The sequence below is a fragment of the Acanthisitta chloris genome, unplaced genomic scaffold (genome assembly GCF_000695815.1).
Source record: "Acanthisitta chloris isolate BGI_N310 unplaced genomic scaffold, ASM69581v1 Scaffold42775, whole genome shotgun sequence".
NCBI classification, from domain to species: Eukaryota; Metazoa; Chordata; class Aves; order Passeriformes; family Acanthisittidae; genus Acanthisitta; species Acanthisitta chloris.
Window position 1 is genome coordinate 22974 of NW_008672782.1, and position 14994 is coordinate 37967.

A 14994-nucleotide genomic window follows, 5' to 3' on the forward strand; every position below is an offset into this window, starting at 1 on the left:
AAAAGAAGAGAGGAAGGTTCCAAACACTAAGCAAAAAAACCCAGAACAAACAAACTCATGCTGATTTTTAGCTTCATTTATAAAGTAAGGTGATATCAAATATGAATAAGACTTTTCAGAGAAGTATACAATATCATTTGCTCCTCTAAATGTAGGATGGCTGATTGCTGCTCTATTAAAGGGATTATTAAATCAGTGAAGGTGGAAACTAGGTATGATTATGAATGTTATCTACCTCCTGGCTGTTAATAAATAATAAAGTGAAACTAGATTGATTTTTCTGCTACTAGTGAAGAGTAGAAAGCTGGAATAGAGCCATAGCAAACTTTTTTAAGTCTTTGGAGCACCTCTATCTGCAAATTATGTCTAGAAACCCAAGAGGCTCAGAGGGCTTTAACTACTTCAGGACTCCAAAAGACTATATGAGGATGTGACTTTCAGGTGGTTACCATTTTCTATAGAGCAGTTGCTCTTTGATATTGCTAGTGACTTGTACTATTGATCTTAATCAACCTGAGCTGTATTTCGTTTGTTTGTTGATGTTGCTGTGTTTTTGGTTTTTTCAGAAGATAAGAGAGAGAGTTGGAAAAATTACTCTCTTGATCTAAAGAGGGCTAATGCTTCTGAGACCCATGCAGAAATACTAGCACTGAAGGAAAGAACAGAAACCTTGGAAAGTCAGATAGCTGCACTGGAAGAACGATGTCAAAGAGAAAAAAACAAAAAAGAAGAGTTCAGGGAGCAGATAACAAGCCTGCACCTAAAGCTGTCAGCTTCTGAAGAAAGGGCTTCTGGCTTAAGTGAAGAACTTCAGCGAAGTCAAGCTGAGTATCAGGAGATTGCTTCTGAATTGGACAAACAGAAAACTATAAATAGGGAACAAGAAGAAAAGATTATTCAGCTAAATAATGAAGTAACAGGTGCTAAACAAAATATAATGGATAAAGTATCACAAATTAAAACAATGCAGTCTCAAGTAGATGAGCTGTATAAATGTCACTTAGAGTCTTATGCTATGGATGTTGACTTAGTTAATCTAAAGGATTCCTTAGACCCTCAAAAAGATGAACCACAGACAGCTCAAACGAGTCCTGTATCCATGCAGTTCCAGACTACTTCTGCAGCAGATCTGAGACAGGAGAACTCCTTTCACCGCAGTATTGACAGTATTTGGGAAGAATGCAAAGTTATTATTAGGGCTTCTTCACAAAAAAGTCATCGGATTCAAGAACTACTTCAACAAGTTGAAGACTTAAAGAAGAGTCTTCATGATTCTGAGAATGATAATAATCAACTAAAAATGAAATTAAATGAGGTTGCAAATCATCAGTCTGCAAAGGAAAAAGATCTTATGAATCAGTTACAAGAGCAAATGCAGAAGAAAACTGAGGATTTTGAAAAACAGGCTGCAGAAGGTCAGGGAGTAATTGCACAGCTTCAGGAGGAAGCTACTGGCTACAAGAGAAAAATAAAAGATCTTGAATCCCTATTGGAGGCTTTTAGGAATAAAGATGACAGCATAAAAAAGTTACAAGAAGTACTCAAAGAAAAAGAATCTATTATTTCAAACCTAGAAGGTAATACAGTAGCTCTGCAAGAAAAATGCACCAGCTCAGACAAAAAACTGAAAGAACTGTCTGATCAAGAAGCAAATCTGAAGGATGAAGTTGTGCAGCTGACAAACAGCTTGGAGAGCATGAAGCACACTCTTCAGCAGAAGGAGAAAAAGGAGGATGAGCAAATACAATCTATAGAATTGTAAGTAAATAATCAGATCACTAACAGCACTTTGAGAACAGAGCTAGTTAAAACTCCCTTATGTCAACATCAGTTTATTTTGACACAACATATTTGCATGTTTATAAACTTGATTAACCAAACTGTTTCTTTGAGAAATGTTAATACTTGAATTTTACATTTGCATATTCTGTTGGCAGTGTTTTCCTCACCTGTGTGTATATGATTTCAGAAATAGACATCTAAATCATGTGAAACTACTGTGTGGGGAAACAGGAGCATACAAGGAAATTAAGTGTTTGGGGATTTCTAATGGTTTTGTTGCATACTTTTTCTGGAAGAAATTATGTATAGATCAATGTTATATGCAGTGACCCGTGTTAAAGCAGGCAGTGTTTTCTTTGGAAAGGACTGAATAGTAAAAGGGAAAAGAAGAAAGAAAAAGAAAGCCTAGGGGGTAAACAGGAAAAGCTGATTTTGGTAATAGCTATTCTAGGTGAACACAGTCTACTACAGGACTTAAATGAATAATGTGTGTAGGAGGCTAAAACTTTCTTCAGCCTCTACTTATAAAATCTTTAATAAATATGAGATTGCATCTGTCTGAAAAAATATATTTCCTATATGGTAAAGAAGTTGCAGTTATGGAACAATAGCTTAAAGATGCTATGTAACCCTTCTGCTTTCTGACTATGGTTTTTTGAGTGCCATATCTGTGGGTACCTACATATACTCCAGAATACAATTTATCATGAAGCTCTGATGATCCTCAGCCCTGTGCTTGCAAAGATTTGAAAGGTTTTCATTTTGTGAGACTTTGTATTGCATTGTCACATGTAGAATCTAAAAAACCCTTCTATTAATTAATTAGTTTAAAAGTAAAAATCCATGATGTCTTACTACGAAGTCTTTGAAATAAATGTGACCATTTAAAAATAAACCCACCAAACTAATTATTTTCTTTGTAGCACTTGTGACAGCAGTGCTTGTTGCACTGTTGTAGTCTTTTTCCCTTTTTATTTATTTTGCCCCTTATAAGGACTGGGATGTAGGTATCAAGTTCAAAAATACTTGATATTAACCTTGTTTCTGTTTTTTCTTTGTAAGAACACCTCACAATAAAAGTGGTTGCACCTCTCTGCTTAAAAAGATATTATTTAAGCAATTTTCAGTATTCAGAAGTGGCTCTGAGGAATTTGTTATTTCAGGATCATATAATAAGAAATTGAAACCCAAAAGTAAAATTATAAAGCTTGTCATTGATATATCTGAGATTCTATTTGTCAATAAAACCAGCAAAGAGCCTGAGTTAATATGTAAAAGCTGTTTTTTGAGATGTGTGACACTAATGTTATTTATGTCTCTCAATTTCTAACCCAAGGCTACATAAAGATCTTTCTGAGAGCTCTGCCCTTGTACAAAGTTTGAAAAAAGATTTGCAGAGGAAAGAGGAAGAATATACAGACTTGAAAGAGAAATTTTCTGATGCCAAGAAGCAAATTCAGCAAGTACAAAACGAGGTTGGTAACCAGAGGCAAAGTATTTCTTCTGCAGGTTTGGGCTTGGGTTTCTGTTATTAAAACACGTTTCCCCAAATCTCAAGCTACAAATGTTTAAAGTGATCCATATTAAGGCTGTTTAGAGTAACATTGAATCTTAAGTTACATATCCATTGAAGTTGTGAACTAGAAGGTAAGACCAGATGTCAGAACACAGATTAATGCAGATATTGAAAGGTCATGTAAATTTTATTAATACACTTGAAAAAAGGGTTGTGAAAACTATGGCTAATCTGATTATGGAGAAGGACTTTAAAATCTTTATAAGAACAGTAGTCTTACATTGTTATTTGTGCTGACTTCAAAGCCTTGGACCTCAGATTCATGGAAAATACTGATCTGTGGGAGGGAAAGACAGATTAATTGGTAAAGGAAAGCACTAAGTTCTAGAGCCTCTTTAAAATCTGAGCCTAGCTTTCTGTTAATGTTGAAGAGATGAAATGAATAAATGGAATAATTAAATAGTAACAATTAACACTGGTAAAAGTTAGCAAGCATTAAGTTTTCTAGGAATCTCATGAGATATTGCAAAGATTTAAAATCCAAAGAACATTGCAAGAATTAGGTCTCAAGTATAAATGTCTTCCCTAGCAGCCTTTCCTACTCAGCCCCTGAAATTTAGTTAAGATAATTGCAAACACTTGACTCTTATTAATTTAATTAACTTACAGAGATTGTAAAAGGCTTACAACTTTTAGCTTTGCTTCCTGTCTTGTTACAGGTCTGTGCAATGCAATCTGAGGAGAAATCCCTGAGGAAAAAGGTCAATGAACTTGAGAAAATGAAAAACCAGTTTAGTGAAGAATTAGAGATCAAACAGCGCACAATTCTGCAACTTAAAAAGGTATTTTCTTTTCCAAAATTTTACTTGCTCTTAATTTTGTTAACTAATCCATTACTGAGGCAAGTTTTCCAAGCAGCAGGAGAAATTTTGCCCCCTCTTCTGTAAGCTAAGTGTAGCCAGCTGAAATTAGTTTTAACAGACGAACAAAAGATGTTTAAAGAAATTCTCATGCAGGACATCATGTAAAACAATTTGTCAGTCTGCCTGGTAAATACATACTTAATACCTGCAGATTTTCTGATTAGTGGCATGTAGATATGTTAGTAGTAATGTCTTCCTCTTTATTTCTTTAAACAGCTTGAATGCTCCTTTACACTATATGAAGAACTTATTTATTTGGACTCTTTGTCTTAAATATGTTATTTGTTATTAAATTCAGAATGAAAAGCTATTAATTTCTAGTTTATGTTTATTTCAGCATAGTTTTGTTTAATTTGCTTTCAATGTGATATTTAGGAGCAGTCAAATAATGAGAAGCTGGAAGAAGTCTCCAAACAGTATGAGAAAACACATAAAGGTCAGAAAAATCCATTATTTGTTCTTTTTTTTTCTCTATGGAATGTCAACATAATGAGTGGTCAGGTGATAATGAATTTGGAGAGTCTTGTATATTTGAAAATACTGAGAAGCTCCAACTTGGACATTGAAATCTTACAGTCAGGAACCAATTTTTATTGAATCTTTTATTAGATGTATTTGTAAGCAAAGACATCACAATCTCAGATTAACAAACATAAGCCTCAAAGAAAGTATCAGTGTTAACTTATTAAACGCTGGCATTTGTCTGCTTTAACAAAAGCATGAACTAGCAAAATATTAATTTCTGTAGATTTGATAAACATTTAGCAGTTGAACAATGGTTAGTTTCCCATAGACATACAAACCATAGTCTGACATCTAACACCGAAACACACATCTAAATTGAGTCAATGAGTCACTATTTGGACAGCTCAGCAGAGATGCTTTGTTTCTTTCTAATAGAGCTTTTGATCCCAGGGAATGGGGAAATGACTTGTAATTAAGGTACTTCAGAAGGGAATGGTGGGAACTTTGAGGAGGGTCATCTGTAAATGAATTTTCAAATTTTCAGATCTATGTGCAAAGGAAAAAATCATTGAAGATATGCGAATGACATTAGAAGAACAAGAACAGACTCAGATTGAACAAGATCAAGTGCTTGAAGCCAAAATGGAAGAGACCAACAGATTAGTTTTGGGTAATCTCTTCGTGGAAAGGGAGCAGGGAGACAAAATTATTTTGAATGTATTGTGATATCTGCTTTAAATTTCTGGTTTTCCTTGTCATTTAGGCATTACTTTTACGTAACACATAGCAACTTTCTAAAAGACTTCTGTTGTTTGTGATCATAGCTGATAAACCCAAGTAACTTTATTAGAAGGATGTGAACATGCTCAAATGTGTCTTTGAAACTATACGTTATGTGAACTCATTTTGTGTTCTAACTAGAACTGGAAGAATGGAAGCAAAAATACAGAGAGCTGAATAACCATATCAATAGTGATTGGCAGCACAAGATGAGCAAAAACGAGGAGAAAACCATAAATGAAAATGAGCAATTACTAAAGCTGCAAAAAGAACTGAAGGTAAAATGTGATGACATAATTGATACCAAGTTTTAAAGCCATAACTTTCATTCAAGAGTCTAAATTTTTTTTGCCACTGCTGTCTCAAGAGCTAAGGTGTGATAGGGCAAATTGTTGCACTGGTGAAGGAAGCCTCCTCCAAATGTTGTAGTGCACCAGCGCAGTGAAGTCTGGATGCAGCATCTTTGTAATGCACAGTGTCACTGATGCCCCATAATGGAGGGCACCCTCCCTACTCTACACTGCTACCATGGATGGTGCTTCTGCAGCTGGTCTCCTCTTACAGTTGTCTTAATCCAGCTCCCAATACCCATTCCAAACCTCTTTCCTGTTAGTTACTAAAACTTTCTTAAGATCTCGTACTTGCTGCATGACCTGTAAGCCCTTTCTGTGAGGCTGAGTACTTCCCTGTAATTTTCATTGAATTAGATAGTAGACTTCTTTTATAAGCAACTTTACAAGTGTCTTCTGTCTTATGTGGTAGAATGTCTGATGAGGTTTGTGATAGGAAAGGAGACAAGGTTGCTGTGGATTGAAGTGATATTCTTAGGTACACATTATCTCTGCCTACTATTCAAACTTCATTCTTTGCCTTTGTTGAAGTAGCAGTTAGTTTTCTAACATTTCATTTAGGGCAGCATAAAAGATTGGGGATTTGTAAGTTAGAAAGGTCTCTCTACCATTACTATTTGTCTAAATTTCATAGTGTTTGTGACTTACCTAGAATATTTTGGGGAAAAAAACCCTCTGTTCCATGAAGATGTGCCAATCTGAGTAAGCAGGGCTGAAAATAGATAATTTTTTTTGCAAAAGCAAAGAACAAATGGGAATGTAATCCTTGCATCTGGGAATATACTGGAATAACACTGTGCAAGTATTTCTGTTATGTTTTTGAAATCAATCTATTTAATGGTATTCTGGATTTTAAGTCTTTTTATTTTATCTCTACCTATGGTTTTATTTCTGGTTTCATCAAAATAGGAAAATGAGACAAAGTATCAGGCTGACAGAAGGAAGTGGCTTAAAGAAAAAATGGAACTCATAAGTCAAGTAAAAGAAGCTGAGAGCCATCGCAACAGAGAAATGAGGAAGTTTGTGGGGGATAGAGAACATCATGTAAAGCAACAAGCAGAAATTGTAAGTGACTGTATGTCTCATCAGAGTCTTCTTGTCTAAGTCTTTAATGCAGAGCAAATCTCATGTCAGATCTTAACAATGTGAGCACTTGAGGGTAGTTGGCCTTTGTCAAAATTCCTTTACTTTCTCACATGGCAAAGCCTAGATGAGATCTTCTTATTATGAAAAAGAAAGAATAGGAGGATCATAAAATAAAAACACTTATAATGAAAGTTAAAATGCCTGTTCCTCTCTGTTCTTTCACTACCACCTCACTATGAAGTCTGCAAATTTCATTCTGGGTGTAAAACACCAATAAGTAACCTGTGCTTAAATGAATTGCTCCTTAATGAAGTTAAGAAAACTTATTTTGGAAAATAAGATTTATTGCTTGTATTTTCTTAAAAAAGACCCTAAAAAACCAGAAATGAACAATTTATGAGACTAAAAAGAAGAGAAAAAGAAAGCAGAATTTGATAGAAAAAGCTTTTTCCAGACATAGAGTAAAATACTTGGTCAATGTGCTGGTGGTTTTGACTAGCATTGGAGTGACTGATAGTACAGAACAAGTAGATACCTTACTTGTTCCCTGGACTGCATCAAGGTTGTAATTCCTTAAGCAAATGAAATTATTATATCTACCTCTACAATCTAAAGCTGTGTTTGCATCCAGAAGTAATTAACAATGACTTTCTGGACCTGCAATCAGTACAGGAGGATATTAGGAGATTAAGACTACTTTCACTTTATCTGTGACTTTTCTTGCCTGGGACTTGCTACTAAAAAAAAACATCGAGCAAACAGGAGTTGTGTTCTTAAAAAAAATATTTATCTTCACAAAGAGAACACAGATTTTCTAATGCTTTTGCATATTTGTAGTGCAACTAGTTATACGTGAGCTTTTTAAGATCCACATAGACTCGTAAGTTTACTAAGGCCGTAAAATAGTTCAGTTTTGCGTAGTTAGTACCGTCAGAACAGCTCAGGTACTGTGTAGAAGTGTTGTTCAATTCTAACCTACCCTTTCCCTATTTAGGAAAGACTTGCTGCACAGCTGGTAGAGAAGGACAGCAATCTTCAAGAGTGGCGTGAAGAAAGAGACCAACTAGTAGAAGCTTTGGAAGTACAGCTCAAGACTTTAGCCTCTGCCATCACACAAAAAGATAAAGAAATAGAGGAACTGAAACAGGCTGCACTGAAGGCTTCAGAAAAGGTCAATTCTTTCTGTTTGTTTTTGTCATCCATTAATTCTGCAAAACAATCTACTTGCTCTTTGCATTCTGGCTCTGTTTCAATATGGCAATGTTTAAGAACAAAAACCCTTTTGCAGCTAATTTAAAAAGCAAAGCTTTATGTTTGTTTGAAACTGAATTTGTAATAGTAACTGGAGTTTCAAAATATTTAGTAATTCAAATAAACACACTGATTGCAGCTTTGGATGAGATATATGAAAAAACTATCACATTTGCTCCCTGTTTCACAGCACCAAGAGCTTCATGAACAAATTGGAGATGAACTTATTATAATTCTAAATAAGTAATGTAAAAAAAAGTTTTGTGTTACATCACCCCAGGCTGTATAAGATGTTTTTTCACATTACATGGAGACCACTTGTACATGAAATTATTGTCTTTGTATTGCATACCTGACTGGTTTAGCCTGCAGTTAAAAAACTGATGCTAGCAAGTAATCATACTGGTGCTTGTGTATATATTGCTTAGACAGTCCTGCAATTTGTGGCAATTTTTGCTATGTTTATTAGGATAAGGAAACTGATATAGAAGAATTAAGGAAACAGCTGGCTGAGAAAGATGATTTTATAAAGGAATTGAAACAACACATTAGCCATGGAAGTCCCCAGTCTTTGGCAGAATTACCTTTACCTGAAGGACAAGATAAAACTGACCAGTCTGTAAACAAAGAGGTATGTTGATTTAATTTATAGACAGTTAGTACTAATGATATGTTAATAACTCTGTTTTGTTGTTTTTTTCAGAATATAGTCTTGGGTATCTTCCAAAACTTTTTTTGTAGTCCTTTATACTTCATGTTCTGTTCTGAGTTCATGTTCATTCTTTCTCTCTCTCTTCCACATTCACTCTGAGAAAATAAGTACTTCAGTTAATAGCATACTACGTCTCTACACATGATAGAACTTTTACACCTGAGGGGCAAACGAGTTAACTAACCCAGGTTCTAGAGACTTGGATCTGTAATATTTGTAGTGTTGTTTCAGTTTGATTATGTCAATATTAAGGGGATTTCAACTCAAACAACTTTCATGATGTTACCTATCACATGATGAGATGATTCTGTGATTAAAGCTGCCAGCCCATATGGGGGTTCAGAAGAACAAAACAGTATCTTGCATCCCACTTAAAACCACAACAAGGCAATATTTGAAATGTACACAAAGATCAATTTTGCCTATTTTTGGAACAGGAGTTGCAAGACTTGTAACTGTATTGAGACTCCTGATTGTGGCTGAACTGAGCAAGACAAGGCCTTCAGCTTGAAGGCACTGGTGCTACCTGAATGCCTGTTCTTCTTCCAGAGAACAGATAGTGATGTGTAAGTGTCTCACAGCTGAATTTAGCTTGCAGCTTGCCAGGTGGACCTTGTTACAGACACAATTAACTTATCTAGTGTAGAAGGGGAAGGAAAAGCTCCCTAAAGGCAAATTAGAGAAAGATATACTTTTCTGGCAAAAGCTGCTATTACTGCCCAGTTCCTAAGAAGCAGCAGTTAAGACAGAGAAAATAATGTCAATTCTGCTACCACTAGCTGTGAAAACTGTGACTAGCTGTCTCTGCCCTTCAGGAAAATTGACTTGGAAACAACACATCAGGCTGAGTTCAGCAAGGAAAGTTCTGTGATTATAGATACTAATGTTAATTTTCTGATATTTAACAAAAAAGGGTCTTAGACAATAAGAGTTAAGCTCTGCTATAGTCCAAGTAGATTTCTTCACTCCTGTTATAGGTGTTCTGAAATCTAACTGCTGGAAAATAGAATGCTTACTTTACAAGCCACTGGGGAAGGATATGTGTTATAGTATTTAACTCAGAGTTATTTTAAAACTTGTTTCCTTAAAATTTCCATATACTTGCAGGACCATTCAGAAATTGTCCTTGACTCTGCCGAAGTGTCCGCAGAAGATGGAAAAACTAGTCGGTTCCCAAAGCCAGAGATGGAAATCCAATTCACACCTCTGCAACCCAATAAGATGGAGGTGAAGCAGCAGGGCAGCACCTTACCAGTTACAGTTAAAATGCTCAGGCCAAGAAGGAAAAGGAAGAGTGAAGAGATGAATGAGGTGCGAGCTAGACTAACTGACGAAATCTATTGTGCAGCTTTTCAATGTACTATGCTGATCATTTATTTAAACTCTATCCTTACCTTCTGATTTTTCACTGAGGTCCTAAGGATATATTTAGGGTATCTTTAAAACCCACAGCCCCCCAGGTGGTGGATCTCTGGCCTGTGTTGAATAAGGTCACAGGCTTCAACTGATCCACTCTTTGGCCCCTTGTTCCTGATTTGCACTTTCTCTTTACCCTTCGCATTTTTCTCTCCCTGCAGGTGCCATTTGCTTCTGTCTGCAGCTCTGATCTGTGGGATTACATTCCAGTTGTGCAGAATTGCTTCTTTTTTTGTCTAGGCAATTGTTGATATCAATTATAATTTCTTCTAATTTCTTGATTTTTCTTAGGATTTTGTGAAAAGTGAGAACAAGAGAAATGCAAAACCTGCTATGGCTGCTTCACCTTCTACAAGCAACAAGAAAATGGTTTGATTTTGTTCCACTTTTTTTAAAGTTAGTTTAGCCTTTTCTGTAAAGGTGGACTTGTGAAAGGAGCAAAGTATCTTATCCTTATCTAGGATTGGACTTGAATAGGATTTTTAAGCACTTAAACACATTGTCTTTCTACTAAACTCTATAAGCCAACCAAAGAGTGTCTTTGCCAGGAATGCATAGTGTACTAGCTGCAGTTTGCAATGGTTCACAGGGAAGGATGTTGCATATTGGATAGCTAGGAAGACTAGTTTGAGCATACTATTAGAATATGTGATGTTATAGGCAATGCCTTTGAAGTAATACTAAGGTTTGTGTCACATTTATGGCAATTATAAAAAGATTATTTTAGGCCACAGTAATACCCTGAGCAGGTTCAGAGTTGGCAGTAGATTTATTTGCCCCATCAAACTCCTCTGATTTTATTTACAATTAGAGCAGCTTACCTAATGAAATACTCTGCAACTTTGAATCTGCCTTTTTTAAGAAAGAAACGATTTGTTTCCTATGTGACTATGCCCTTAAATGTATTCTGTGAAACTTGGACAGCTGTTTTTCCTTCTGGGTGTAAAATGAGGCTGTCTACATTGCTTGCTGTAGTGGTATCGTTACTAAAATGAACAGAGATGTCAGTAGCAAAGCTCAAAATGTCAACATTAAAGTAAAATAGAATGAAATTAAACTTGAAGCCAACTTTCACCTTAAACAGTGATCTTGTGTTTCTGTACAGATGTCTACTACACAGTCTTCTAGCAAAGAATTCCCCTTAAGAAAGCAAGACTCGACTCTAAGTAAAAAGTCAGCTAAGAAGAAAGATGGGACACTACACAGAATTGGTGATTTTTTCCAAAGTTCTCCTAATATTATTCACTCTAAAGGTTTGTACACTCTAAATAAGGTTTATCCCGTTTGCTGAGCATTGCAGAGTGTCAGAGTGGAAGAGGTTGTCTTGATTGCAAAGACCACATGATTCTAAAGTTTAGGCTAGGTGTGAAAGGCAAACCAGGTGTTAGGAAAGATGCAGTGTGGAATGTGTGCCTATATATCACAAAAACAATGACAACTGTTAGGCTCAAGATGTCAGAGTTACTTTGTGCTTTAACTTAGAATAAAAGGCAATTTCAGGAACTTGCCCTGCTCCTCTGAAAAAATCAAGAGCTCAATCCAAACTCCAAATCCTACCTTGTTTTATAAGCAATCCCTTGTTTCTGTGGAAACTGTATTAATGTTTTTTGATGTATGTGTGTGGGAGAGGAAGATTAGTTCTACAGAATCTGAAAGGCAATGTCTCATGCAAATATTTGGAAGACTTCGTTAAACTGAGTATGGAGCAATTAATGGATTTCATTAAGTTTAAGTATAGCCTTGAGAAGATTAACTGCTAGGACTTTCCATTGAAGAATATGCTTTTACTCTTTCCTACAGTAAGACATGGTCTCTGGGTTACTGGGGTTTAAAAAAAGGAAGATTAAATTCAGCAGGGGCACAAGGAAAATTGCCAGTATTAAATGCTAAAACACACTATTTTTTGTTTGATTAAAACAAGATCAGTCACTATTTAATGTGGATGGTTAAAATTAAGTTCCTGTACCAACTTGAAAACTTAGGATTTTTAACATGTTCTAGGTTTGTCATATTGTTTGCATGAGGACAAGATTCACTATCAAAGGAAACCAAATTCAGACTACTCAAACGTTCATCCTTAAAATACTTAATTTGAGCAAATGAGTTGTGCTTTGTAACCTTTATTATCATATCCTCTGTTTTTTTCCTCTTTGTATAACAGTACTATTCAGGATTTCTTATTTCCTTCTAGTGCATACACTCATCTCTTTATAGATTTAGTCTTAGTTTGATAAAATTATACAAATATATAGAGAAAATTGACTCTGCACTGAGCTGCTGTCAGCACAAAGAAGTTAAGCCTAAGTTAACTCCAAAGTGTTTAACTTCCAGTGAGATCTGAATCGTGATTGATTTTTAATGTGCTATTTAAAAGTGTCCTTTAAGCTTTTGCAGTTGAAGCTACAGAAAACTGCTTCCAGCTATAGAAAACTGTGGTAGTCAAGTACCACTTCTGAATTTTTATATTTAAACTTCAGACTACATCCGTTTCATTTTAAACTGTTTTAATTAAAACTTGCTTTATTAGTGAATTTTGAGGCTCACAAAACATATAAGACATGTATTTATGATAAAATCTGTCTTCTAGCAAAGAAGCTGATTGAGACAATAAGCTCTCCCAAGTCTGCAGAACCGGAAAGGGTCAAAGAAAACGAGCTCAAGCCAAAACGAGCTAAGAGGAAGCTGTACTCAACTGACATTTCTTGCCCCCTAGATATCCCTGTTACTTCAGTAAGTGATTACAGGTTGCTCTTCTGCCCACTGTAATGCTTTTCTGTAATCTTAGCTTAAAATAACCTATTAGGGGGACAAAACAAACCTGAAGGTCTAGTCAAGTTGCAGAAGAGGTTTGAAAATACCAACTTATTTCTTGGTTCTACCTAACCATTTCTTTTGGCCTTTTCTTTCTGCTGTTTTAATTAATTTTCTCTGGTTTTACACCTGTCTTCTCTGTTTGGCTGCTGATTTACTGTAGATGTGATACAGTAGTTCTGGAGATATCTTACATTTGGATTGACAAATATCTTACTTGTGGTAGGTGAAAGATTTGCTTTTTCCTCTAGTTACAGCAGTTAAGTCTTAATTTGTTCTTCCCATAGTTGCAGTTCATGCAAGTGTAGCATAAAGGGAGAATAGAAATAGACCATTAAGGGATCCATAGATTTGGAATAACATGTTTGAAATACTAAAGATAAAGGTCTGCATGTACAATTAGCTGTGCAGGGTGACTGAGCATCTAAGGTGTTTTATAATTCCATTTGTGCTCAACTGATATTTCGGCATAATAGGATGTGGATGCATCCATCCTTTACAAAGCACAGTGTAGATAGCTTTCTGGATATGTTAAAATTGTGTTGCCCTGTCTAAGCCAGTCTATAAAGAGTCTTACAGTCCAGGGCTTGATGTATTGTTTCTGAAATCCAGCTTTATGGTTTTGACAGTAACTGTAGTGCTGAGAATTCTCTTGCTTTGTTGGAAGTGCATCTCTTTGTTCTGTTCAATCCTTTCTTCCCTTTGCTTTGGTAAGCATTTGCCCATACTAAGAGGTTCTATTGAATTTTCTATAAATTATATGAATGGATGTGGCAGAAACCAAAATGCTGTCCAGAGGAGAAAGAAGAAAATGAGAGAAATGCAGAGCAAAAAGAGCTAAGAAGGTTGGAAGTGAAAGACTGAATCATAGGAAAGTCAGAAAAAACTGTAGAAACATAAGCTAAAAATATGTGTTCTATATACTTCCTGTAGCACAAAATGAGTAGTAGATTTTAGAAGAGCTGCTTTTGGATCACGTTTTTCTTTGGATTTTGGTGTTTGTTCCAGCAAAAATGAGATTTTGTATGTTGTCAGTATTTGTTCTTATTATGATGCAATAAAATGATCTCTGTATCCTGGAGACCTCTGACTCAAAGGTAGTAGAATCATAGAATCATTAAGGTTGGAAAAGACATCCAAGATCATTGAGTCCAGCTGTTAACCCAGCATCACTCTGTTCACCACCAAACCATATCTCCAAATGCCACATCCACACATTTCTTGAACATTTCCAGCAATGGTGATTCCACCACGTCCCTGGGGAGCCTATTCCAATGACTGACCACCCTTTTAGTCAATAAGTAAATTTCATTCTGAAAACAGATTCTGGGACAAGCCATGCTGTTGGTCACAGATCTAGAAGTGTATGTCATTTGTCTCTGAAGAAATGCTGAGTATCTGCCTTTTACTACTCTTTTTCAGATCCTTATGGAACCAAAAGAGAAGGAAAGTGATCATCTAATCATCAAGCGACAGCTGCGATCAAGAATAGCAAAATAACCTAGTTAGAACTTATTTCTGTTGCATTATTTCAGTTGATTGTATGTAGGAAGTAACAGATATTTACTCATGCTTTAAAATCTGTATATACTTGTATAGAATTGTTCTGACTCCATTAAAGTTGAGAAGTTTAAGCAAGCCTGTGTGTGAAACTTCTCTTTTTGTTTGTTATTAGGAATGTTGTCTTTGAAGTGTTCATAACTTACTTATTGTGCAGTAAGAGCTATGCCCATGTTGAATGGTGTAAGTTTCTTTTTTCAGACAGCCAATATACCTACCACAACTTCGAGTGGAAAAAACCCGAGTATACATTGATATTTTTATATCCTTAAATTCTTAAAAAAAAATTTAAAAAAGATTCTGTGAAGGGACAAAATTAAGGAATTTGCAATATGTGGAAAA

At 35.5% G+C, this 14994-nt stretch overlaps 1 protein-coding gene across 1 annotated transcript in view; it reads left to right on the forward strand.

Annotated features, from left to right (window-relative positions):
• Positions 1-14592, forward strand: part of KIF20B (kinesin family member 20B) — a 34965-nt gene extending 20373 nt beyond the window's left edge. The window contains exons 19-32 of the mRNA XM_009074643.1: positions 567-1758; positions 3119-3257; positions 4018-4140; positions 4597-4657; positions 5231-5356; positions 5608-5744; positions 6726-6881; positions 7897-8073; positions 8629-8784; positions 9973-10176; positions 10573-10650; positions 11387-11534; positions 12869-13011; positions 14515-14592. Of these exons, the coding sequence (XP_009072891.1) occupies positions 567-1758; positions 3119-3257; positions 4018-4140; positions 4597-4657; positions 5231-5356; positions 5608-5744; positions 6726-6881; positions 7897-8073; positions 8629-8784; positions 9973-10176; positions 10573-10650; positions 11387-11534; positions 12869-13011; positions 14515-14592 (2918 nt within the window). The remainder of the gene's footprint in view (positions 1-566; positions 1759-3118; positions 3258-4017; positions 4141-4596; positions 4658-5230; positions 5357-5607; positions 5745-6725; positions 6882-7896; positions 8074-8628; positions 8785-9972; positions 10177-10572; positions 10651-11386; positions 11535-12868; positions 13012-14514) is intronic.
• Positions 14593-14994: the final 402 nt, after the last annotated feature.